The sequence below is a fragment of the Oncorhynchus masou genome, chromosome 2, assembly GCF_036934945.1.
Source record: "Oncorhynchus masou masou isolate Uvic2021 chromosome 2, UVic_Omas_1.1, whole genome shotgun sequence".
Classification (NCBI taxonomy): Eukaryota; Metazoa; Chordata; class Actinopteri; order Salmoniformes; family Salmonidae; genus Oncorhynchus; species Oncorhynchus masou.
Genome location: NC_088213.1, coordinates 34,020,933 through 34,040,482, shown reverse-complemented (window position 1 = coordinate 34,040,482; position 19,550 = coordinate 34,020,933). Strand labels below are relative to the sequence as shown.

Here is a 19,550-nt window from a genome sequence, read left to right as displayed (position 1 = left end):
GAACTACTGGGTTGAGGATTACATATGAAGTTACACAAACTCCTCACTAGTGCCTGCACAAATTCAATGTTCTTGTTTTCCATTTTTGTTACCTGAATGGCAGGAATTGTTCAAGTTGGTTGGTATATGGCTCTCGTTATCAAAATTGTTTTCTGTTGAACGCAAGCAATCCTGAACCATTTTTACGGGAAAACATTTGAACTCCACAACAGTAATGTCTGCCTGGGAGCTAGAGTGGTATAAACAGCAAGATAGCAAGAAGCCTCTTGATAACTATATGCATAAATACACAGGAAGAGTCAAGAGAGGGTGTAGTGTTGGCACAGCGGCAACAGATGGTTCTGGTTAAGAGCTACAGCATAATTGAGCTCAGGTGTATGGCCCAGGGCACTGCTGGTTCCTACTTGCAATGAATTCCCATCGAGTTCGATACACAGGAAGTGAGAATCTAAGAAGATAGGGTGACCATTATTTAGGCTACAACTGCAATAAACCATCTTGCTACCGTGGCATCAAATCCTTGTTACCATGCATCCCAGAATAGGCCTTGACCATATTAAGCAGTGGGAGCAGGCATATAGTGTACTTGAATTCTTTTACCCAGCCTATTGTCATCCAAGTGGGAAGGCAGAAAGGATATGTGCTGTAGGTGGGACCCCCACCACTTATAATTGCTACAGTTAAGTGCTTTGAAAGGAAAACGTACAACTCTGAATACACTTCATTGTCAGCTGGAAAGCTATCATGTTATATAATCTTTAGCCAGTTTTAGTGAGTTCACAAAAATTGCATAGGCCTTGTGGGTGGGCTGAAAAAGGCTTCATATGAAGAGAACGGGTAGTGTGTAAGTGTGGGTGTCAAATTATTTTAAAACCTTCCCAACACTTGTTGATATTCAGATCATTATAACATTAGCTATAGCCCTTTCATTGTTATTAAATAGTCTTAAACGTGTGTGTGCGTGAGAGGGTGGCAGAGGTAGCGGAAGGGTGAGAGAGTATGAGACATTGCCTGTTATTTATAAGAGTAGCACCGACTGCGATTCATCTCAATTGTTTCTCCATTTGAGCTCAGTGTCACTTAGGGTCCTTAGCTCTCTGGCCAGCCACATCAGGGCGCTCACACACATAACTTGTTGTGCCATCACCTGAGGATCTGTCTAATTCAATCTCTGTTGTCTGGCTGTCAAGTGTCTCCTGTGTTTCCTGGGGTTGTAATTATTGAGCTCCGTGAAAGACAGCAGTCGTTTCAGTGATACTAAAAGTCATATCTAGCCACTGGGAGTAATGTAGTTACATTGTGTCACACTAATAGACCTATTACTGGAGGGAGAGACTATGTATCTCTTAATTGATGTAATCGAGTGAATATTTTTGGTTGGATTGCAGACAGTTATTTTGCCTTTAAACTGAGCAGATATAATCTGGCAACAAGGTGCAGTGTTTGATACGCAGATATAAGCCAGCAATACAAATGGGGGGGGGGGGGGGGTGTCACATTGTATGTGGACTGTATAATATGTATAATAATATGTAATATGTATAATATGTAGCCCATTAGTGTTAAGGAAAACATTTGTGGTTGTATATGTGTAATCTGTATGCTTTTAATTGTCTGTTGGTCACTGTGGCTGTGTTTTTTATTTGATCTATAGCAGATTAAATCAAAAGGATAATCAACAAATGCATAAATGCTCTGGTGGTCAACTTTAGCTAAGGCTCACGGGAAAATGAGCAGAAAGGTGAGATGATTAGTGTGGAACAGCCGCCAAAATAGTGTTCGTGTATCACTATTGTGAACCGCTGTCGCACCTCTACGTCTCCCTCCAGCGGATTCTGGGGACATTGCGAGTTTTATCGGTGTGGTTTGGAAGATCCACTCCCTCGCTCCGCTATCACACACCCCTTGCCTCTCCCCCCTTCCCTCCACTGTTCCTGAGTTTCGGAAAATCAAGTAGTGTGTTGAAGGAAAGGTAACAACAAGTGTAAATCCAGGGGACCACGACAGGTAGGAACAAGCAGCAAGAGTTTGGATGTATTATTTTGAAGCATATGATGCAAGTGTCTAAATGATTGAGGTAATCGAACATAATAATGTTATTGCAGAGTATTTTTATTTTATTTTTTACGTGTATGTTGTATTGTTATATCATTCACTGTGAAATGCTTGGATTCATTCAGAGGCTGTGGAGGTGCATCGATAAACGACCAGTTTAGCCAGTAATGTAGATCAGTTTATATATTTTTTGTGATGATAATTGAATGAATAAGCCAGCCGCGCTTCTCTCTGTCACCCTCAACAAATCATGCTATAGTTATCGTACGAAATTATTTAGGTTGAGACCAAAGTTGAGAACAAAATCTTTATGAGTCGCTTAGTTGGATAGAAGTCATGTCAATTACAATTGTACAAGTCTTGAGTAGTCATTTATCAAGCTTAGCTGTCTATAACTGACTGTCTACCAGGTAAAGCAATGAGATATATATATATATACTAGATAGACACATTATATTTGAAATGCACATGCTACGCACGGTTTAACATGACCATGGAGGGGTGTGTGCCCATGTAGTTGTTGGTTCATTGGTCAGACAACAGGTTGTAGACATATTGCTGATCAATAAGAGGTTATGAGAATCTCTTTTCCACATTTTCGTTTTTTTTTTCGAACTAATTACAACTCTCGGTTATTGGTTGTTTTATAGTAGCCAATAATCTCAATATGTGTTCTATTTTATGAGTCATATGGAGTCCTTATCATTTGTTCTTATTGTTTCTAACTACCTCGTCAAACATTTATGATTGCTGCCAAGGGCGCCTGATCTAATGTGACATAATTGCTTCAACCGAGCCTCACCCCACTGGAGAGCAGCAGTCGAGTGACTGAAGGTCGCTATCCATTGTCGGTGGTGCTGAAATAGGGCAATGTGGATTCTTGCGCCTGGGCAGGCTTTGTCACTATTATATATTTTTTTACTGAGTAGCAATTCACCTGTTATTATTCAATCACCTTCATAGCATACCTCATATGCAAACTTCTTCCTGTCTGAACTTGGATTCTGATAATATTTATTTGGGTACCTATAATTCGCTCCTTTTAAGATTAGGATCAATAGCATTTTGTTTGTGGATAAATGGTATTTTGCAAATACTTAAATACAATGCAGTCGTCAAAGTTATTTTTTTCTATGTTTTATATATGTATTCACCCTATGAGGTTGGAATAATACTGTTGACATTTTGAAAATTATTATGCCTTTTAATTCAAAAGCTGTTTGAAAAGACCACCTGAAATGTCAACCTGTTTTGGTGAGATTTAATGTTTTGGTCTGCCTGGTGACATCACCAGGCAGTAAATAAGCACAATAAGAAAGACAGTTCCAAATCTCTTTGCCAATAACATCTAGTTTTCCCCATTCAGACCACTCCCAGACAGTCGTAGAAAAATTATTGCTTTAGAAATTGCTCTTGGCTAAGAAGCTATTTTTAACCATTTGAATTGAATACAATCACAGTAAGGTACTTTATTGTTACTCAGAAATGATTTGATATTGAGATAAAAACAGCTGCATTGGACCTTTAATTAGTGTTTTCTTTACATAGACACAGTACCTGCGTGGACTTTGAAGAGAAGGATGATCGGGACCATACCCTTTTTTAACCCAGTTGTGATGCTCATGGACAACTTTTTCATGAAGAACATATGAAAACACATTTTGGCTGATCCTGAATCGTGACTCTCCACAGCTTTCTGGTCATCTAATCAAGACTCCCCAGCCTCCATCCAGCTCAGCCCACGTTGTCTGTTATCGCTGCAGAAATTAAATTACACCTGCCTTCATCTCAAATACAGACCTCTGCGAGAACTCTTTTCCCTTTTGTAACTTTCACTACCAAGTCTAAGGATCCATTCTTCTATGTATCTAACTCTGTGAGATTTCAGTGCCTCATTCGGCTTGAATCCCTTAGCCATCCCTAGTAGTTCCCATTACTCTGAGCTCTCAGTAGCACCCACCATCTCTTGCTCCTTACTGGTTGACACCTCGGGTCCTGAGCCAGGATGAATGACATCCAGGATGCTACCTCCCCAGGGGCCGCCCTTGGTGGCCCTGTCGCCTGCGTCTCCAAAGTGGAGCTGCGCGTCGCCTGCAAGGCCCTGCTGGACCGTGACACACTGAACAAGTCTGACCCATGTGTCATACTCATGGTGCAGAACCAGGGACAGTGGACAGAGGTGAGTACCCCCCCCCCCCCCCCATCCCCTGAATGTCCCCAACCTACTGGCCTGGTAAAGTCTTAACTAACATGGTTCACTACATAATGTACTGATGGTATGAACAATAAGTAATGGATGTTGATGCTAAAACAACGAAGCCCGTGAAGCTCAAACCCCAGTAATGAGCTGCATAAGTATCTCTATGATGTTGACATGTTACATTGGGTAGTATAAGCCCAGTTTATTAAAATAACAATGATTCCGTGTCTGACAGAGTTGGATAGCATGAGGTGAACCAGAGTGAGTGCTTGTTTCTACTGAATGGAAGGCATTGTCACCTAGCATGATATGGACGGCACAGTGGGAGGATGGAGGATTTGAAAAAAGTGTTATCTGGAAGGCAGTGGTGTCTTGAAAACAGGACTGAGATTTTTAGGAGTGAGCTGTTTGTGTGAACGTGTCAGACTGAAGGATGAAATCTTAATCCTGCTCCCATTATCCCAACAGCTGGGCAGTGCACCAGATCACAGAGAACAAAGTAGAGCCAGGGAGAAGTGGCATGTCTGGTGCTGGCTTGGTAGTATTGCTGCCGTCTTTTCTTTTGAAATGGATTCTGATTTATAGAGTAGCTACCTGAAACTGAATTGGAATTCTCAAACAGATCACCAAGAACATTGTTCATAGGAAGAGGGAGGGGGACAAGAAATCTTATTTTCCTTTTCACGCTCCTTCCTCTACTCTCCCTATCTCTTTCTCACAATCTCTTTCTACGTTGCAGATCATAGATTCTTGTCTGTCTTGGAATTACACTGGTACACTATCTGTAATCTGAGCTGGGGGTGTGTGAGTTATGAATAGCATATTTCCCATGATGCAGTAGTCCACTATAGTGGTCCACTATAGAGTCCAGACTGATATTATGTGTATCTATAAGGCTGTTTGAATTATAGGTGGTTGTTAAAGAAATCCATATTTGTTCCTTCATTCCACTGCATTCCCATTTGAGATGGGATGATTTGAGATGGGATTCCAGCCTGGCACTGCTGATGTATGTTGATATGAATCCGTGGTAGTAAGCACAGAGGCCTACACTTCCCATTCCCTTGTTAATTAAGCCATGCATTAGGGGCAAAATATGTTAACAAAGTGGAGGACCATAAGAGTGTCTGTAATGGTATGTAGCGATGCTTGTTGTAAGTGTATATACTGAGTGTACAAAAGTCGTAAAATGTTTAATTCCATGTATTACAAACATAGCACAAACATGGCACTCATTCCAAACCTGCCAGTGGTGCTATAGATCATAGGAAAAAAACTAAAAGCAAGACAGAAAGGGAGGGTCTTCTAATTACTATATTGTAACGAAACAGATATCACCAATCTAAAAAAGTGTTGGCAATATATCATATACACTGAATGTAGGAAACATTAACCTGTACGGGATCGGTCCCCCCCACGGGACGGTTGAGCTAACGTGTGCTAATGTGATTAGCATGATGTTTTAAGTAACAAGAAAATTTCCCAGGACATAGACATATCTGATATAGGCAGGAATCTTAAATTCTTGCTAATCTAACTGCACTGTCCAATTTACAGTAGCTATTATCGTGAAAGAATATCAAGCTATTGTTTGAGGAGAGTGCAGAGTTATGAATTTGAAAATGTATTAATAAACGAATTAGGCACATTTTGGCAGTCTTGATACAACATTTTGAACAGAAATACAATGGTTCATTGGATCAGTCTAAAGCTTTGCACATACACTGCTGCCATCTGTTGGCCAAAATCGAAATAGCACCTAGATTCCTATGTCATATTTTGGCCTTTCTCTTGCATTTCAAAGATGAAAAAAAAAATCTGGTATTATCTTTTACCAGATCTAATGTGTTATATTCTCCTATATTCATTTCCCATTATATTCCACAAACTTCAGTGGTTCCATTTCAAATGGTATCAAGAATATGCATTTCCTTGCTTCTGGTCCTGAGCTACAGGCAGTTTAGATTTGGGTATGTCATTTTAGGCAAAACATTTTTTTTAAAGGGTCCGATCCTTAATAGGGAACCCCTGCTCTTCCATAACATAGAAGAACCAGGTGAATCCAGGTGAAAGCAATGATCCCTTATTGATGTCACTCGTTAAATCCACTTCAATCAGTGTAGATGAAGGGGAGGAGACAGGTTAAAGACAATTGAGACATGGATTGTGTATGTGTGCCATTCAGGGGGTGAATGGGCAAGACAAAATATTTTAAGTGCCTTTGAACGGGGTACGGTACTGCAATGATGCTGGGTTTTTTACACTCAACAGTTTCCTGTGTGTATCAAGAAAGGTCCACCACCCAAAGGATATCCAGCCAACTTTACACAACTTTGGGAAGCATTGGAGTCAACATGGGCCATCGTCCCTGTGAATTGTATTTATTTATCCTTATTTAACCAAGGTCTCTTTTACAGATGAGCCCTGAATGACATGAATTACAGAAAATACACATCGATATAAATACAAAATGCAAGCAGAAAGAAAAACACAGACATAAAAGCAAACACATTCATCAGTAGTAAGGTCCTCAATCAGCTTTCTGCATTGCTCTAGAGGCACCAAAACATCACATTTAAGAACATAAAGATTGTTCCACAAATAAGGTGCAAAGAATTTCAAGAGTAAACCATGCCTGAGACACCCTGTAGAGTCCAGGCCCTGAAGAATTGAGGCTGTTCTGAAGGCAAAAGGGGGTGCAACTCAATATTAGCAAGTTGTTCCTAATGTTCCTAATTTCTTGTACATGTTGAAATTATGCCCCAATGTATTGGCCTCTCCTCCAGGCATTGCCAGATAATGATTAACAAGTGACAATGCCAAATAGCAGTGTGTTGAGATGGGAAGCATTTATTCAGGCCCAGTTAATGGTTATGAATGAGAAATGTGTTCCGAGGCATTGGCAATAATGAGGCTTGGCTGTGAGCACACACTAGTGTTGAGCACACACTAATCAATTTGTCGCTGTGGTAATGCAATAAAACAACATTTCATGAGGAAATTATCCTGGGTTCTCTGCAAGCGGAGCATTTGTGTAGTTTACATAACTCCCCTAAACTCCCCTAAATTCAGCTCGAGCATTAGGAGGTGATATAATTGATACAACCTAATGCTCCGAATAACCATATCATCCATGTCAGTGGAGAATGAAATTTGTTACAGCAAAACAAATCCCACGAAACAAGAATTCTGAAATCTGAGTCTGTCAAGCCCAGTCATTACTGAATGTCAGTGTGCAAGAAGAATTGAGAAATAGGGGAGGAGAAAGAGAGAGAGAGAGAGAGAGAGGGTGAGAGAAAAATACTGCATCCCTGCTATCTACTGTTTGCATTTGTCTGTTTACTCTTTGACCTAAAAACATATATTTAACTCTCACAACAGCTTTGGCTCGCTGTTCTTTGAGGGCTGCCTTTAGTTCTTTGAGTTACACACTGTTACAGTAACTACATTCAAATGACTTTAATCCCCTGTGTGCTAGCTATTCATTAGCTGTGTGTCACAGACATACAAATACACACACACACACACACACACACACACACACACACACACACACACACACACACACACACACACACACACACACACACACACACACACACACACACCACTCAGAACTGTGTGGTATCTGTCCATCAGCTTTAGGAGATTGGGAAGATGCTTAATTTGCGAATTAAGCAAGAGGAACAAGACAATATTGTGTTTTATTGTCACGGATGTAAGTGGTAGTTCATCAATGTCGTCCATGCAGTGCGTTGAATTGGATTATTTTTTGGCCTGAATTTTCCAGGCAGCATTACTCACTGCTACACTATATATACAAAAGTATGTGGACACCCCTTCAAATTAGTGAATTTGGCTATTTCAGGGGTATGTAATCCATAGACTAACATTGGCAGTACAATGGCCTTCTGAAGAGCTTAGTGACATTCAACGTGGCACTGCCATAGGATGCCACCTTTCCAACAAGTCAGTTTTTCAAATTCCTGCCCTGCTAGAGTTGCCCCGGTCAACTGTAAGTGCTGCTATTGTGAAGTGGAAACGTCTAGGACCAACAACGGACCTCCGAGTGCTGAAGCGCGTAATGATCGTCTGTCCTCGGTTGACACACTCACGACCAAGTTTCAAACTTCCTCTGGAAGTAACTTCAGCACAAGAACTGTTCATTGGGAGCTTCACGAAATGGGTTTCCATGGCTGAGCAGCCTATGATCACTATGAGCAATGCCAAGTGGTGTAAAGCTCGCCGCCATTGGACTCTGGAGCAGTGGAAACGTGTTCTCTGGGGTGATGAATCACGCTTCACCATCTGGCAGTCTGATAGACAAATCTGGATTTGGCGGATGCCAGGAGAAAGCTACCTGACCGAATGCATAGTGCCAACTGTAAAGTTGGGTGGAGGAGGAATAATGGTATGTTTTCCATGGTTCAGGCTAGGCCCTTTAGTTCTAATGGTGGGAAATCTTAATGCTATAGCATACAATGACATTCTAGATGATTCTATTCTTCCAACTTTGTGGAAACAGTTTGGGGAAGGCCCGTTCCTGTTTCAGCATAACAAGGCCCCCATGCACAAAGTGAGGGCCATACAGAAATGGTTTGTCAAAATCAGTGGGGAAGAACTTGACTAGCCTGCACAGAGCCCTGACCTCAACCCTATCAAACACCTTTGGGATGAATTGGAACGCAGACTGCGAGCCAGGCCTGATCACCTAACATCAGTGCCTGACCTCACTAACGCTTTTGTGGCTGAATGGCAGCAAGTCCCTGCAACAATGTTCCAACATCTATAACAGCCTTCCCAGAAGAGTGGAGGCTGTTATAGCAGCAGAGGGGGGACCAACTCCATATTAATGCCCATGATTTTGGAATGAGATGTTTGACAAGCAGGTGTCCACATACTTTTGGTCATGTTGTGTATCTTATCCAAAAGTGGTGCGTGGTTAAAATCACTGGGGAAGCCAAGCCGGGGAAAAAAAAGCCATATTACAACCTATGTATCATATGCCTTGCGACTGTGATATATGGGCCAAAGGCTGAGACAATAAGAAGACACAGTGGCAGGACAAATTCAACCACACCTTTGTTTCATCACAAAACCTGAGAGCAACATCTGTCCGGTGAAGTCCACAAAGCATATTGCATGTAACAAACAGTTACATGACCTACAGCATGGTCAAGAAAGTTCATGTTTCTCACATTTTCAGACTACTAAACAACTACAATTTTGAACCACAGAGATACTGCAAGTCGCAAAGAATGTAGGAGCTGCCGCCACTATTCCAGCACCATTTTCAATTTCAACATCATCAAATCACCTATGCATAGTCTAATACAGCGACAACTAAAAGATACCAAAAACTATTTTGTCCAATCAATATGAGTTACAAATTATGTGACTGTCCATGGTTCTGATTTATTTGTGTGTGTGTGTGTGTGTGTGTGTGTGTGGTGAAAGTATAAAATAACATGTTGACTCACCCTACTTGTAGAGAAACACCAATGCCACCCTCCCTTTCATGCTGACAAAATGGTCTATGACTATCATACAGTACAGTTTTATTTTGTTGTTGTCCTAGGCTACCTGGCTAAAATAATTGCTCACTAGCCCAACTTCCTTTCATGGGCAATGTTAGCCTTCTACATGTAGCTACATGTTGAACTTCCATCCTCTGAGTCCAGGGTCACAATGTAGTTTATGGTTGGATCAGAATTGCATTTATAATCATTGGCCAGGACGGAGAACTAAGTAAAACCACAAGTCCAAATCCCTATCTCCATCCATGGCTAATTTAGGAAAGGGACAATTTTAGCTAGCTAGCCACCAGAGGACAACAACAAAATGAGATGCAACAATTCAAGTTGTTTCAATAGTATTTCTCTATGATAGGACTGAAGTCAAATCCAAACTGGCTTCCCTTGACACTTTATTTTGGTACGCCAGGACCATTCACAGTTGAGCTCAATGCTGATTGGCTATTATTTTATACTTTTTTAATCAAGGGAGGCCAAATGGTTGCTAGCTTCCCTTGCATTCAATGCTACGGGCAGCAGCAGTATTGTACTCTTTATGACCAGACCCCACCAGATAGATGGCCTACACATAGAGACAGAGGGGCGTTGTTTCTCTCGCTCGGATGTCTTCTCAGGTAAGATAAATTCAGCCTCTTGCGAATTGAAGGATCATTATGAAAACACAGACACGTAAGATACATTATTTTATGTTTTTTCCTGATAAATGATTTGGGAAAGCCTGGCTTCCCTTGCATCCATCAATACATGCCACTGATCTTAACCATCTTAACCAGTGCTGTTCATATACAGTGGCTGAAGCATGTTTGTCGATGTAGAAGCCACTTCATGGTTTTACTAAAGATTGTTTTGCTGAATTCTGAGAGCTGTGTCAAGATAGTTGGGCTGTGGAAGAGGCTCTTGAATGAACACTCCCTTGTGATATGTGTTGCGCTGCTCTGTATTTCAGTCGTTGGTGGCCCACTCCTTTGCTCTCAAATCCATCTGAACAGGTATGCAACATTGTCATGCAAATCATTTGCTCGTCATGCCAAAGGCTGAGAAAGAGCGAGTAGCTAAATCGACACACTTGCTTCTCTCTCTCTCCTGCTGAATGAATGCAGCGCATTTATATTTATTAATTTTATACAATATACTGCCCATATTAACACATTTATATACAATATTCTGCCACCAGCCAGCCGTCGTTCCCCAGCCAATCGAGCACACGTGTCGGGTGTGCAGAGGAAAGAATCGCTGACAAAGGTAGGCTTCTGCAGACTTCACTGTAAAATATAACGTGGTGCTTCAATGGACACAAGGACAAACCCTCAGAACTTTTGACGATGTGATTATACCTATTTTATCAAAGTTAGGTATCACGAAATCGACTCACATTCTTCCTCTCTGAATCCCCCCCACCTGTAGCGGTTTTGTATTCTAATGTTTGTCACTGATACAACTTTCCCTGTACGAAAATTACTTAATTAATTAGATTCCTCTTTTCTCTGTTGTGTAAAAAAAAACGTCAAATCATGACATCAGTCATCTTAAGGTCGGAAAGTTGTAGCTCTAGAAAGATACCTGAGTGTCCGACTTGGAATTCCGTGTTCAAAAATATTTTTCCCAGTTGGAGCTAGTTATTTTTTTCAGAGTTCCTAGTTGTTTTGAACGTGGCATTACACCCCTACTCTTACGATAAGTGCCATGGATTTTTTTTATGCCCACAGAGAGTCAGGACACCCGTTTAAAATCCAATCTGAAAGATCCTACGCAGGGCAATGTCTCCTTCACTGCTCTGGGGCATAGAGCACTACAGTGAGGGTGACAAACAGTTGGATATAAGAGCAACGTCAACTCACCAACATTACAACCAGGAATACGACTTTCCCGAAGCGGATCCTCTGTTTGGTCCACCACCCAGGACAATGGATCGGATCCCAGACCCAAATTAACGGCGAGCATACTACTCGTCAATGTCCAGTCTCTTGACAACAAGGTAGACGAATTCCGAGCAAGGGTTGCCTTTTAGAGAAACATCAGAGATTGTAACGTTCTTCGTTTCACGGAAACATGGCTCACTCGGGATACATTATCAGAGTCGGACCAGCCACCTGGTTTCTTCACGCATCTCGCCGACAGAAACAAATGTCTCTCTGGTAAGAAGAGGATCGGGGGTGTATGCCTTATGCGGTGTGATCATAACATACAGGAACTCAAGTCTTTTTGTTCACCTGACCTAGAATTCGTTACAATCAAATGCCGACCACATTATCTACCAAGAGAATTCTCTTCGATCATAATCACAGTCGTGTATATCCTTGACGGCCCTGAAAGAACTTCATTGGACTTTATGTAAACTGGAAACCACATATCCTGAGGCTACATTTATTGTAGCTGGGGATTTTAACAAGGCTAATCTGAAAACAAGGCTCCCTAAATTTTATCAGCATATCGAATGCGCGACCCGGGCTGGCAAAACCCTGGATCATTGTTATTCTAACTTCCGCGACACATACAATGCCCTCCGCTGCCCTCCTTTCGGAAAATCTGACCACGACTCCATTTTGTTGCTCCCAGCCTATAGACCGAAACTTAAAAAGAAAACGCCCGTGCTCAGGTCTGTTCAACGCTGGTCCGACCAATCGGATTCCATGCTTCAAGATTGCTTCGATCACGTGGACTGGGATATGTTCCGCATAGCGTCAAACAACAACATTGATGAATACGCTGATTCTGTGAGCGAGTTTATTAGTAAGTGCATCGGTGATGTTGTACCCACAGCGTCTATTAAAACCTTCCCCAACCAGAAACAGTGGATTGATGGTAGCATTCGTGCAAAACTGAAAGAGCGAACCACCGCTTTTAATCAGGGCAAGGCGACCGGAAACATGACCGAATACAAACAGTGTAGCTATTCCCTCCGCAAGGCAATCAAACAAGCTAAGCGGCAGTATAGAGACAAAGTAGAGTCGCAATTCAACGGCTCAGACACGAGAGGTATGTGGCAGGGTCTACAGTCAATCACGGACTACAAAAAGAAAACCAGCCCCATCGCGGACCTTGATGTCTTGCTCCCAGACAGACTAAACAACTTATTTTGCTCACTTTGAGGACAATACAGTGCCACCGACACGGCCCGCTAGCAAAACCTGCAGGCTATCCTTCACTGCAGCCAATGTGAGTAAAACATTTAAACGTGCTAACCCTCGCAAGGCTGCCGGCCCAGATGGCATCCCTAGCCGCGTCCTCAGAGCATGCGCAGACCAGCTGGCTGGTGTGTTTACGGACATAATCAATCCTTATCCCAGTGTGCTGTTCCAAAATGCTTCAAGAAGGCCACCATTGTTCCTGTTCCCAAGAAAGCTAAGGTAACTGAGCTAAATAACTATCACCCAGTAGCACTCACTCCCATCATCATGAAGTGCTTTGAGAAACTAGTCAAGGACCATATCACCTCCACCCTACCTGACACCCTAGACCCACTCCAATTTGCTTACTGCCCCAATAGGTCCACAGACGACGCAATCACAATCACACTGCACACTGCCCTAACCCATCTGGACTTGAGGAATACCTATGTGAGAATGCAGTTCATCGACTACAGCTCAGCATTTAACACCATAGTACCCTCCAAACTCATCATGGGTCCTGGACTTCCTGAAGGGCCGACCCCAGGTGGTGAGGGTAGGAAACAACATCTCCACCCCGCTGATCCTCAACACTGGGTCCCCACAAGGGTGCGTTCTCAGCCCTCTCCTGTATTCCCTGTTCACCCATGACTGTGTGGCCATGCACGCCTCCAACTCAATCATCAAGTTTGCAGACGACACTACAGTGGTAGGCTTGATTACCAACAACAACGAGACGGCCTACAGGGAGGAGGTGAGGGCCCTCGGAGTGTGGTGTCAGGAAAATAACCTCACACTCAATGTCAACAAAACAAAGGATATGATCATGGACTTCAGGAAACAGCAGAGGGAGCAGCCCCCTATCCACATCGACGGGACAGTAGTGGAGAAGGTGGAAAGTTTCAACCTCAGGAGGCTGAAGAAATTTGGCTTGTCACCAAAAACACTCTCACACTTTTACAGATGCACAATCGAGAGAAGCCTGTCGGGTTGTATCACCGCCTGGTACGGCAATTGCTCCGCCCACAACTGTAAGGCTCTCCAGAGGGTAGTGAGGTCTGCACAACACATCTCCGGGGGCAAACTACCTGCCCTCCAGGACACCAACAACACCCGATGTCACAGGACAATAAATGTATCACTAGCCACTTTAAACAAAGTTACTTTATATAATGTTTACATACTCTACATTACTCATCTCATATGTTTATACTGTACTCTATACCATCTACTGCATCTTGCCTATGCCGTTCGGCCATCGCTCATCCATATATTTTTTATGTACATATTCTTATTCATTTCTTTACACTTGTGTGTGTGTATAAGGTAGTTGTCGTGAAATTGTTAGATTTCTTGTTAGATATTACTGCATGGTCAGAACTAGAAGCACAAGCATTTCGCTACAATCGCATTAACATCTGCTAACGATGTATATGTGACAAATAAAATTTGGATTTGATTTGAAGTCACCTTGTCCTAGAGAGATTTACACGGTTATCAAAACGTCTCGCCAAGGTAAGCCTACACCAAACACAGCCCTTATTTTAAGTGTTTCTAAAATCCCCTATGGGAAAAAACAAACAAGTGGAACCATTTCCTTGTTTGACCACTAGATTTTATGACTCATACTGTGGTACTCTATTGGGAGCTCCTTTGGCCAGAGTGCCCCTACTGGCCCTCCAACCTCACTTCCAGCAGCATCTGTTCTCCCATTCAAGACCAACCCTACTTAGCTTCAGCGGCAAGCCAGCAGTGGGATGCAGGGTGGTGTGCTGCTGGCAAGCAGGAGAGAGGGAGCTGACTCCCTGGGACCTCAGAGATCCCGCCATACGTCAGACAGTCACCTCTCTGTAGACTCTCCCTGCCACCCCAGATGAATGGGCATCACAGGGGTAGGCATTACAAAGGCACAGCCCTTCCTCTGTGGCTCTGGGTAGCTTTCATCACACAGCCCTTCCTCTGTGGCTCTGGGTAGCTTTCATCACACACGGAAACAAACTTGTGTTCACAAGTATGTCCAACCAGATAGCACAGAAAGAGAGAGAGAGAGAAAAAAAGACAGAGAATGAGAGAAACAGCGAGAGGAGGGCCAGAGTCTAATTAAAACATGTCTTAGCTGTTATCTCCTGAGAAATGAATCACTCTTTCTACTGTTTGCAAGGTCAATAATGAATAACAAGACAATCCCCCATTCCTCAGGTCATTTATATCAGAATACGTAATAACATGGTCTTCAACACTCTGGAGGTGTCTCTAATTAGGACTGGCAGACTAGACTCTTCCACAGTGATTGTCAGTGAAAAAAGGTGCATGCTTTCTCTGTTGCTTCTCATCAACCATTCTGTGTGTGGGTGTCTGTGTTCTCGTCAGCTCAAGGCCAACAGCATGAGGTAAAGCAGTAGGATTAACTCATGAATATCTGAATGTTAACGTGGACGTGCATGTGTGTACTATAGTGTGCCATGTATGTTCATGGCGTTTGGTGTGTGGGGCCCATGTTGACTCTGACTTTAGAGAGCTTTGACAGAACTGCTGATCAGGGAGCTTCATTCTTGATTTGTGCTCTATGGACGGGTGGGATTTGGCTGTGCTACAATAAGGTTGTTAGTGAGATTGATGGCTAGGCCTGGTTTGAGACTGATGGCAATCTCTCTAGTATTTTCTGTTTTAGGTTAAACTACGGAGATGATGTAACATTTCCTTTCATATTTAACTATCTGTGTTTGATGACTTTCTGACTATCTTCTGTTTTACCATCACAACTTTCTTCTCAAATTAAAAGAAATGGAAAACGAGAGTAAAATATTTATGGCATTTTAAGTTTCCTTACCAGATTTAGATTGATAGTTGCCTTAGGCTTGAATCATTTTTAATATGCTTTTTTAATAGCTCCAGTTTGAAATCCATTGATTCACTTAAACCATGAAACACTTAAACCATGATTCAAACACTGCTTTTTAGGTGACTTTAATTTACTGATAGCATCTTTAGGGGAAACATGCTTTTGATGAGGAGTTGGCTCCCCTCAGAATACCTAGCTTGGAGTTAAATTATTAGTAATAATTCATCTGGTACTGGACATAATTGGATACTGGGTGCTAGATGGGTACACTCTGGCTGGGTTTACATAGGCAGCCAAATTCTGATATTTTGCCCAATTATTGACAAAGATCAGAATTGGGCTGCCTGTGTAAGCACAGCCTCTGTGCTCCACTGAAAGCAGGTGGCAATGTGGAGAGTTCAGGCATGAACCAGGTGTATTAGATTAACAGCTGTATGAATGTTCAAGCATGGCAATGGATGAGCTGTGTGTCTGCTGAGCTATCAGCCCTCAGTCCACTAAAATCCTCTCTGCTGTCACTGTCTGAACAAGAGCTTCACAAGATTTACATTTCGGTCTAATCAACAGGAAAACAAACACGAACGCCAAAAGTGGCTGTAGCAGTGATCCGGGTGCAGATGGGTATTTGGCTGTTGTTCCTACATTCCCATGTGCCCATGAATGCATCACCATGTCCCATACATTAATTAGCATTGCAAATGAACTGATACAATGTATATTGCATATAAAACTGCACTCTTTATGTTTAATTGGTAGGAAGCTCTCATTAGAGAGTTGAGTTGGAGGTCCGAGTTTCTCCAGTAATATCCAACAACGTGTCCACATTCTAACGCTGTGCCTTTTTCCCCCTCTTGTCTCTTCAGCTTGACAGGACAGAGGTGATCAAGAGCAACCTGCACCCGGTCTTTGCCAAGGTCTTCACCCTGGACTACTACTTTGAGGAAGCGCAGAAGCTGCGGTTCGAGGTCTACGACATCCATGGCACTCACAGTATTGGCACCCGCGATGACGACTTCCTGGGTGGGGTGGAGTGTACGCTCGGCCAGGTCCTGTACTGAATGTCTGACCCTTCCACTCAGTTATCCAATGTACCATTTCTTATGTCAAATCACTCACCACACATAAACTGAATGGAACACTGTGCTGAGTTGCTGCTCACCAACAACAGAGGTCAGAGGGTAAAGGTTAGAGGTCACCAGTCCTCGTCATACTGCTCTCAAACTGCTTTCGTACTAATTGTCCGGTTATACTTCTCACTGCTTCACTAGTCACCAGTCATTCATAGTTTTCCTGTGTTCCACAGATTGTAGCCCAGAAGAAGATGGTGAAGCCTTTATTCCTGAAGTATGCAAAGTACGCTGGGAAATCCACCATCACGGTAGGTTCCCCCTATTCATCATCCTATTGATCTCGCTCACCATTGGCTCACTGTTGCAGTAGCAGTGGCATTGCATTTGATTTTGCTTCACTTGTTAAATCAATTCAAGCAAGTAGATGATGTGAATCCTGTGATGTAAGGATGCTTCTCTGTACAAAGTTTCATGACTCATACACAATATCTGTCATGACAAAGAGAGGGGGACGTTAAAGCACAGTGTTGTTTCAGTTGGATGGTCTCAACACCATCTGCCAGGCCAACATTACATTGCCATACAAAAGGGAACAACACAGAGAAATTGTGTTTAACAAGCCTGCAAATCTGACCTTTAGTGGAGTGGGAGGAAGAGTCAGCGTTCCTCACTGCTCCTCTTAAGTCAGAGGTGCAGAGTCTGTGATCTCTGTGCCTTCTTATACTGCAGAGATGAGAGGAGAAAAGAGAAGGGGTTTTGCCCAAGGAGTGAATTCGATAATGTCAACAACAGACCTTTTGCCTTATTGATACCTATCTTTATTGATTTTACCCTAACAAACTACGCATAAATTGCCCTTGGAGAGAAGGGCTGAGAATGACTTGCTTGTGATGGAAATGGCCAAAGTAAATATGGCATTTGAGGATTTTTCCCTTCGGCTAGTGTTGCCATTATGACCATTGATTGGATGCGATCAGATGGCGGCAGCTTGCTGTGAGGTGGTTATGGGGGATATAATGGGTTTGTTTAAGCACAGTTCTGTAGCAGTGTGGGCTTAATGCATTCTAGTGAATTAGTGCTAACCTGTGTCATGGTGTTTCTGAAAATGGCTTTTCCTGATATGATAATGGGCCTGGGCTTTGTTAGGTCTGTCTGTGAGATGGATCCCAATGACATGGTGTCTGCCTGTAATGTGCCTGCAGGCTATTCTGGAAGGTGGCAGAACAACAGACAACTGTTGTGTTTTGTGTGAAAAATCCCTTCCCAGTGTTTGTAACACATCTCTCAGATGCCCATTGTGCATATGGGGACATGGGATGTGGAGAAAAGTTGGTCAAATGGTAGGGATTAAGGTTGTATGCAGTTACTGTGGCTCCCACTGGCAAGCATCACATTACAATAGACTTCTAACTAGAACGTTAATTGCTGGGCCATAATCCAATACACAATACACATTATGCCTACACAACACTCACCAGGACAATGGCACCATGATATGAGATACAATAAATCATATTAATCCAAGATACTGTACGTACAGAAAGCTTGACAAGCTGTTGATACGACACATGCACCAAGTGTTATAGCTTTGCTGTGCTGTATTATTGAGAAGCTGAGAGACCTATAGAGTTTGTTTCTGGACCATTGCCACACTTTTGTTTGAATGACAGAAACCATATACTTTACTGTAATCTTGCTGCTGTGATTGCACACGGCACTATTTTGCCTAAACAGATATGGGAGTTTATCTTTGTGGGTCTGTGTGATATGTGGGAAATATGTATCTCTAATTTGGTCTTATGTTTGGCAGAATGCTAGGAAGTGCAGCTCAGTTTCCACTTCATTTTGTGGGTAATGTGAACATAGCCTGTCTTCTTTCGAGAGACAGGTCTGTCTATGGCTGCCTTTCTCAATAGCAAGGCTATGCTCACTGAGTCTGTACATAGTCAAGGATGTTCTTAATTTTGGGTCAGTCAAAGTGGTCAGGTATTCTGCCACTGTGTACTCTCTGTTTAGGGACAGATAGCATTCCAATTTGCTCTGTTTTTTGGTTGATAAATTTCAGTGTGTCAAGTTGTTCTCTTTTTGTTTTCTCATGATTTGGTTGGATCTGATTGTGTTGCTGTCCTAGGGCTCTGTGGGTTCTGGTTGTGTTTGTGGACAGAATCCCAGAACCAGTTGGATGAGGGGACTCTTCTCTAGGTTCATCTCTCTGTAGGTGAGGGCTTTGTGGTGGAATGTGTGGGAATCGCTTCCTTTAAGGTGGTTATAGAATTTAATAGCTCTGTATGCATTGTTTGGAGTTTTGCATTGTACAGTTAGTATATTGTTTTGCAGAATTCTGTATGTAGAGTCTCAATTGGGTGTTTGTCCCGTTTTATGAATTCTTGTTTGGTGAGTCGACCCCAGACCTCACAACCATAGAGAGTAATGGCTTCTATAACTGATTGAAGTATTTTGTGCCAGATCGTAATTGGGATGTCTAGTTGTATGTTTCTTTTGATGGTGTAGAAGGCCATTCTTGCCTTATCTGTTAGATCATTCACTGCCTTGTGCACCTGTCATGTTGATGTTTAGGCCGAGGTAGGTATAGTTCTTGTGTGCTCTAGGGCAACGGTGTCTAGATATAATTTATATTTGTTGTCCTGGTAACAGGAGCTTTTTTGGAACACCATTATTTTCTATTTACTGAGATTCATTGGGCCCAAGTCTCACATAATCTGTACAGTAGACATTTGATTG

At 42.5% G+C, this 19,550-nt stretch overlaps 1 protein-coding gene across 1 annotated transcript in view; it reads left to right on the top strand.

The window, feature by feature from the left end:
• The first annotated feature begins 1,917 nt into the window (after positions 1–1,917).
• The window catches only part of LOC135554060 (copine-7-like), a 37,492-nt gene continuing 19,859 nt past the window's right edge, over positions 1,918–19,550 (top strand). Inside the window, 4 exon segments of the mRNA XM_064986082.1 lie at positions 1,918–2,007; positions 3,604–4,234; positions 16,602–16,784; positions 17,042–17,116. Of these exon segments, the coding sequence (XP_064842154.1) occupies positions 4,061–4,234; positions 16,602–16,784; positions 17,042–17,116 (432 nt within the window). The 5' untranslated portion in view covers positions 1,918–2,007; positions 3,604–4,060.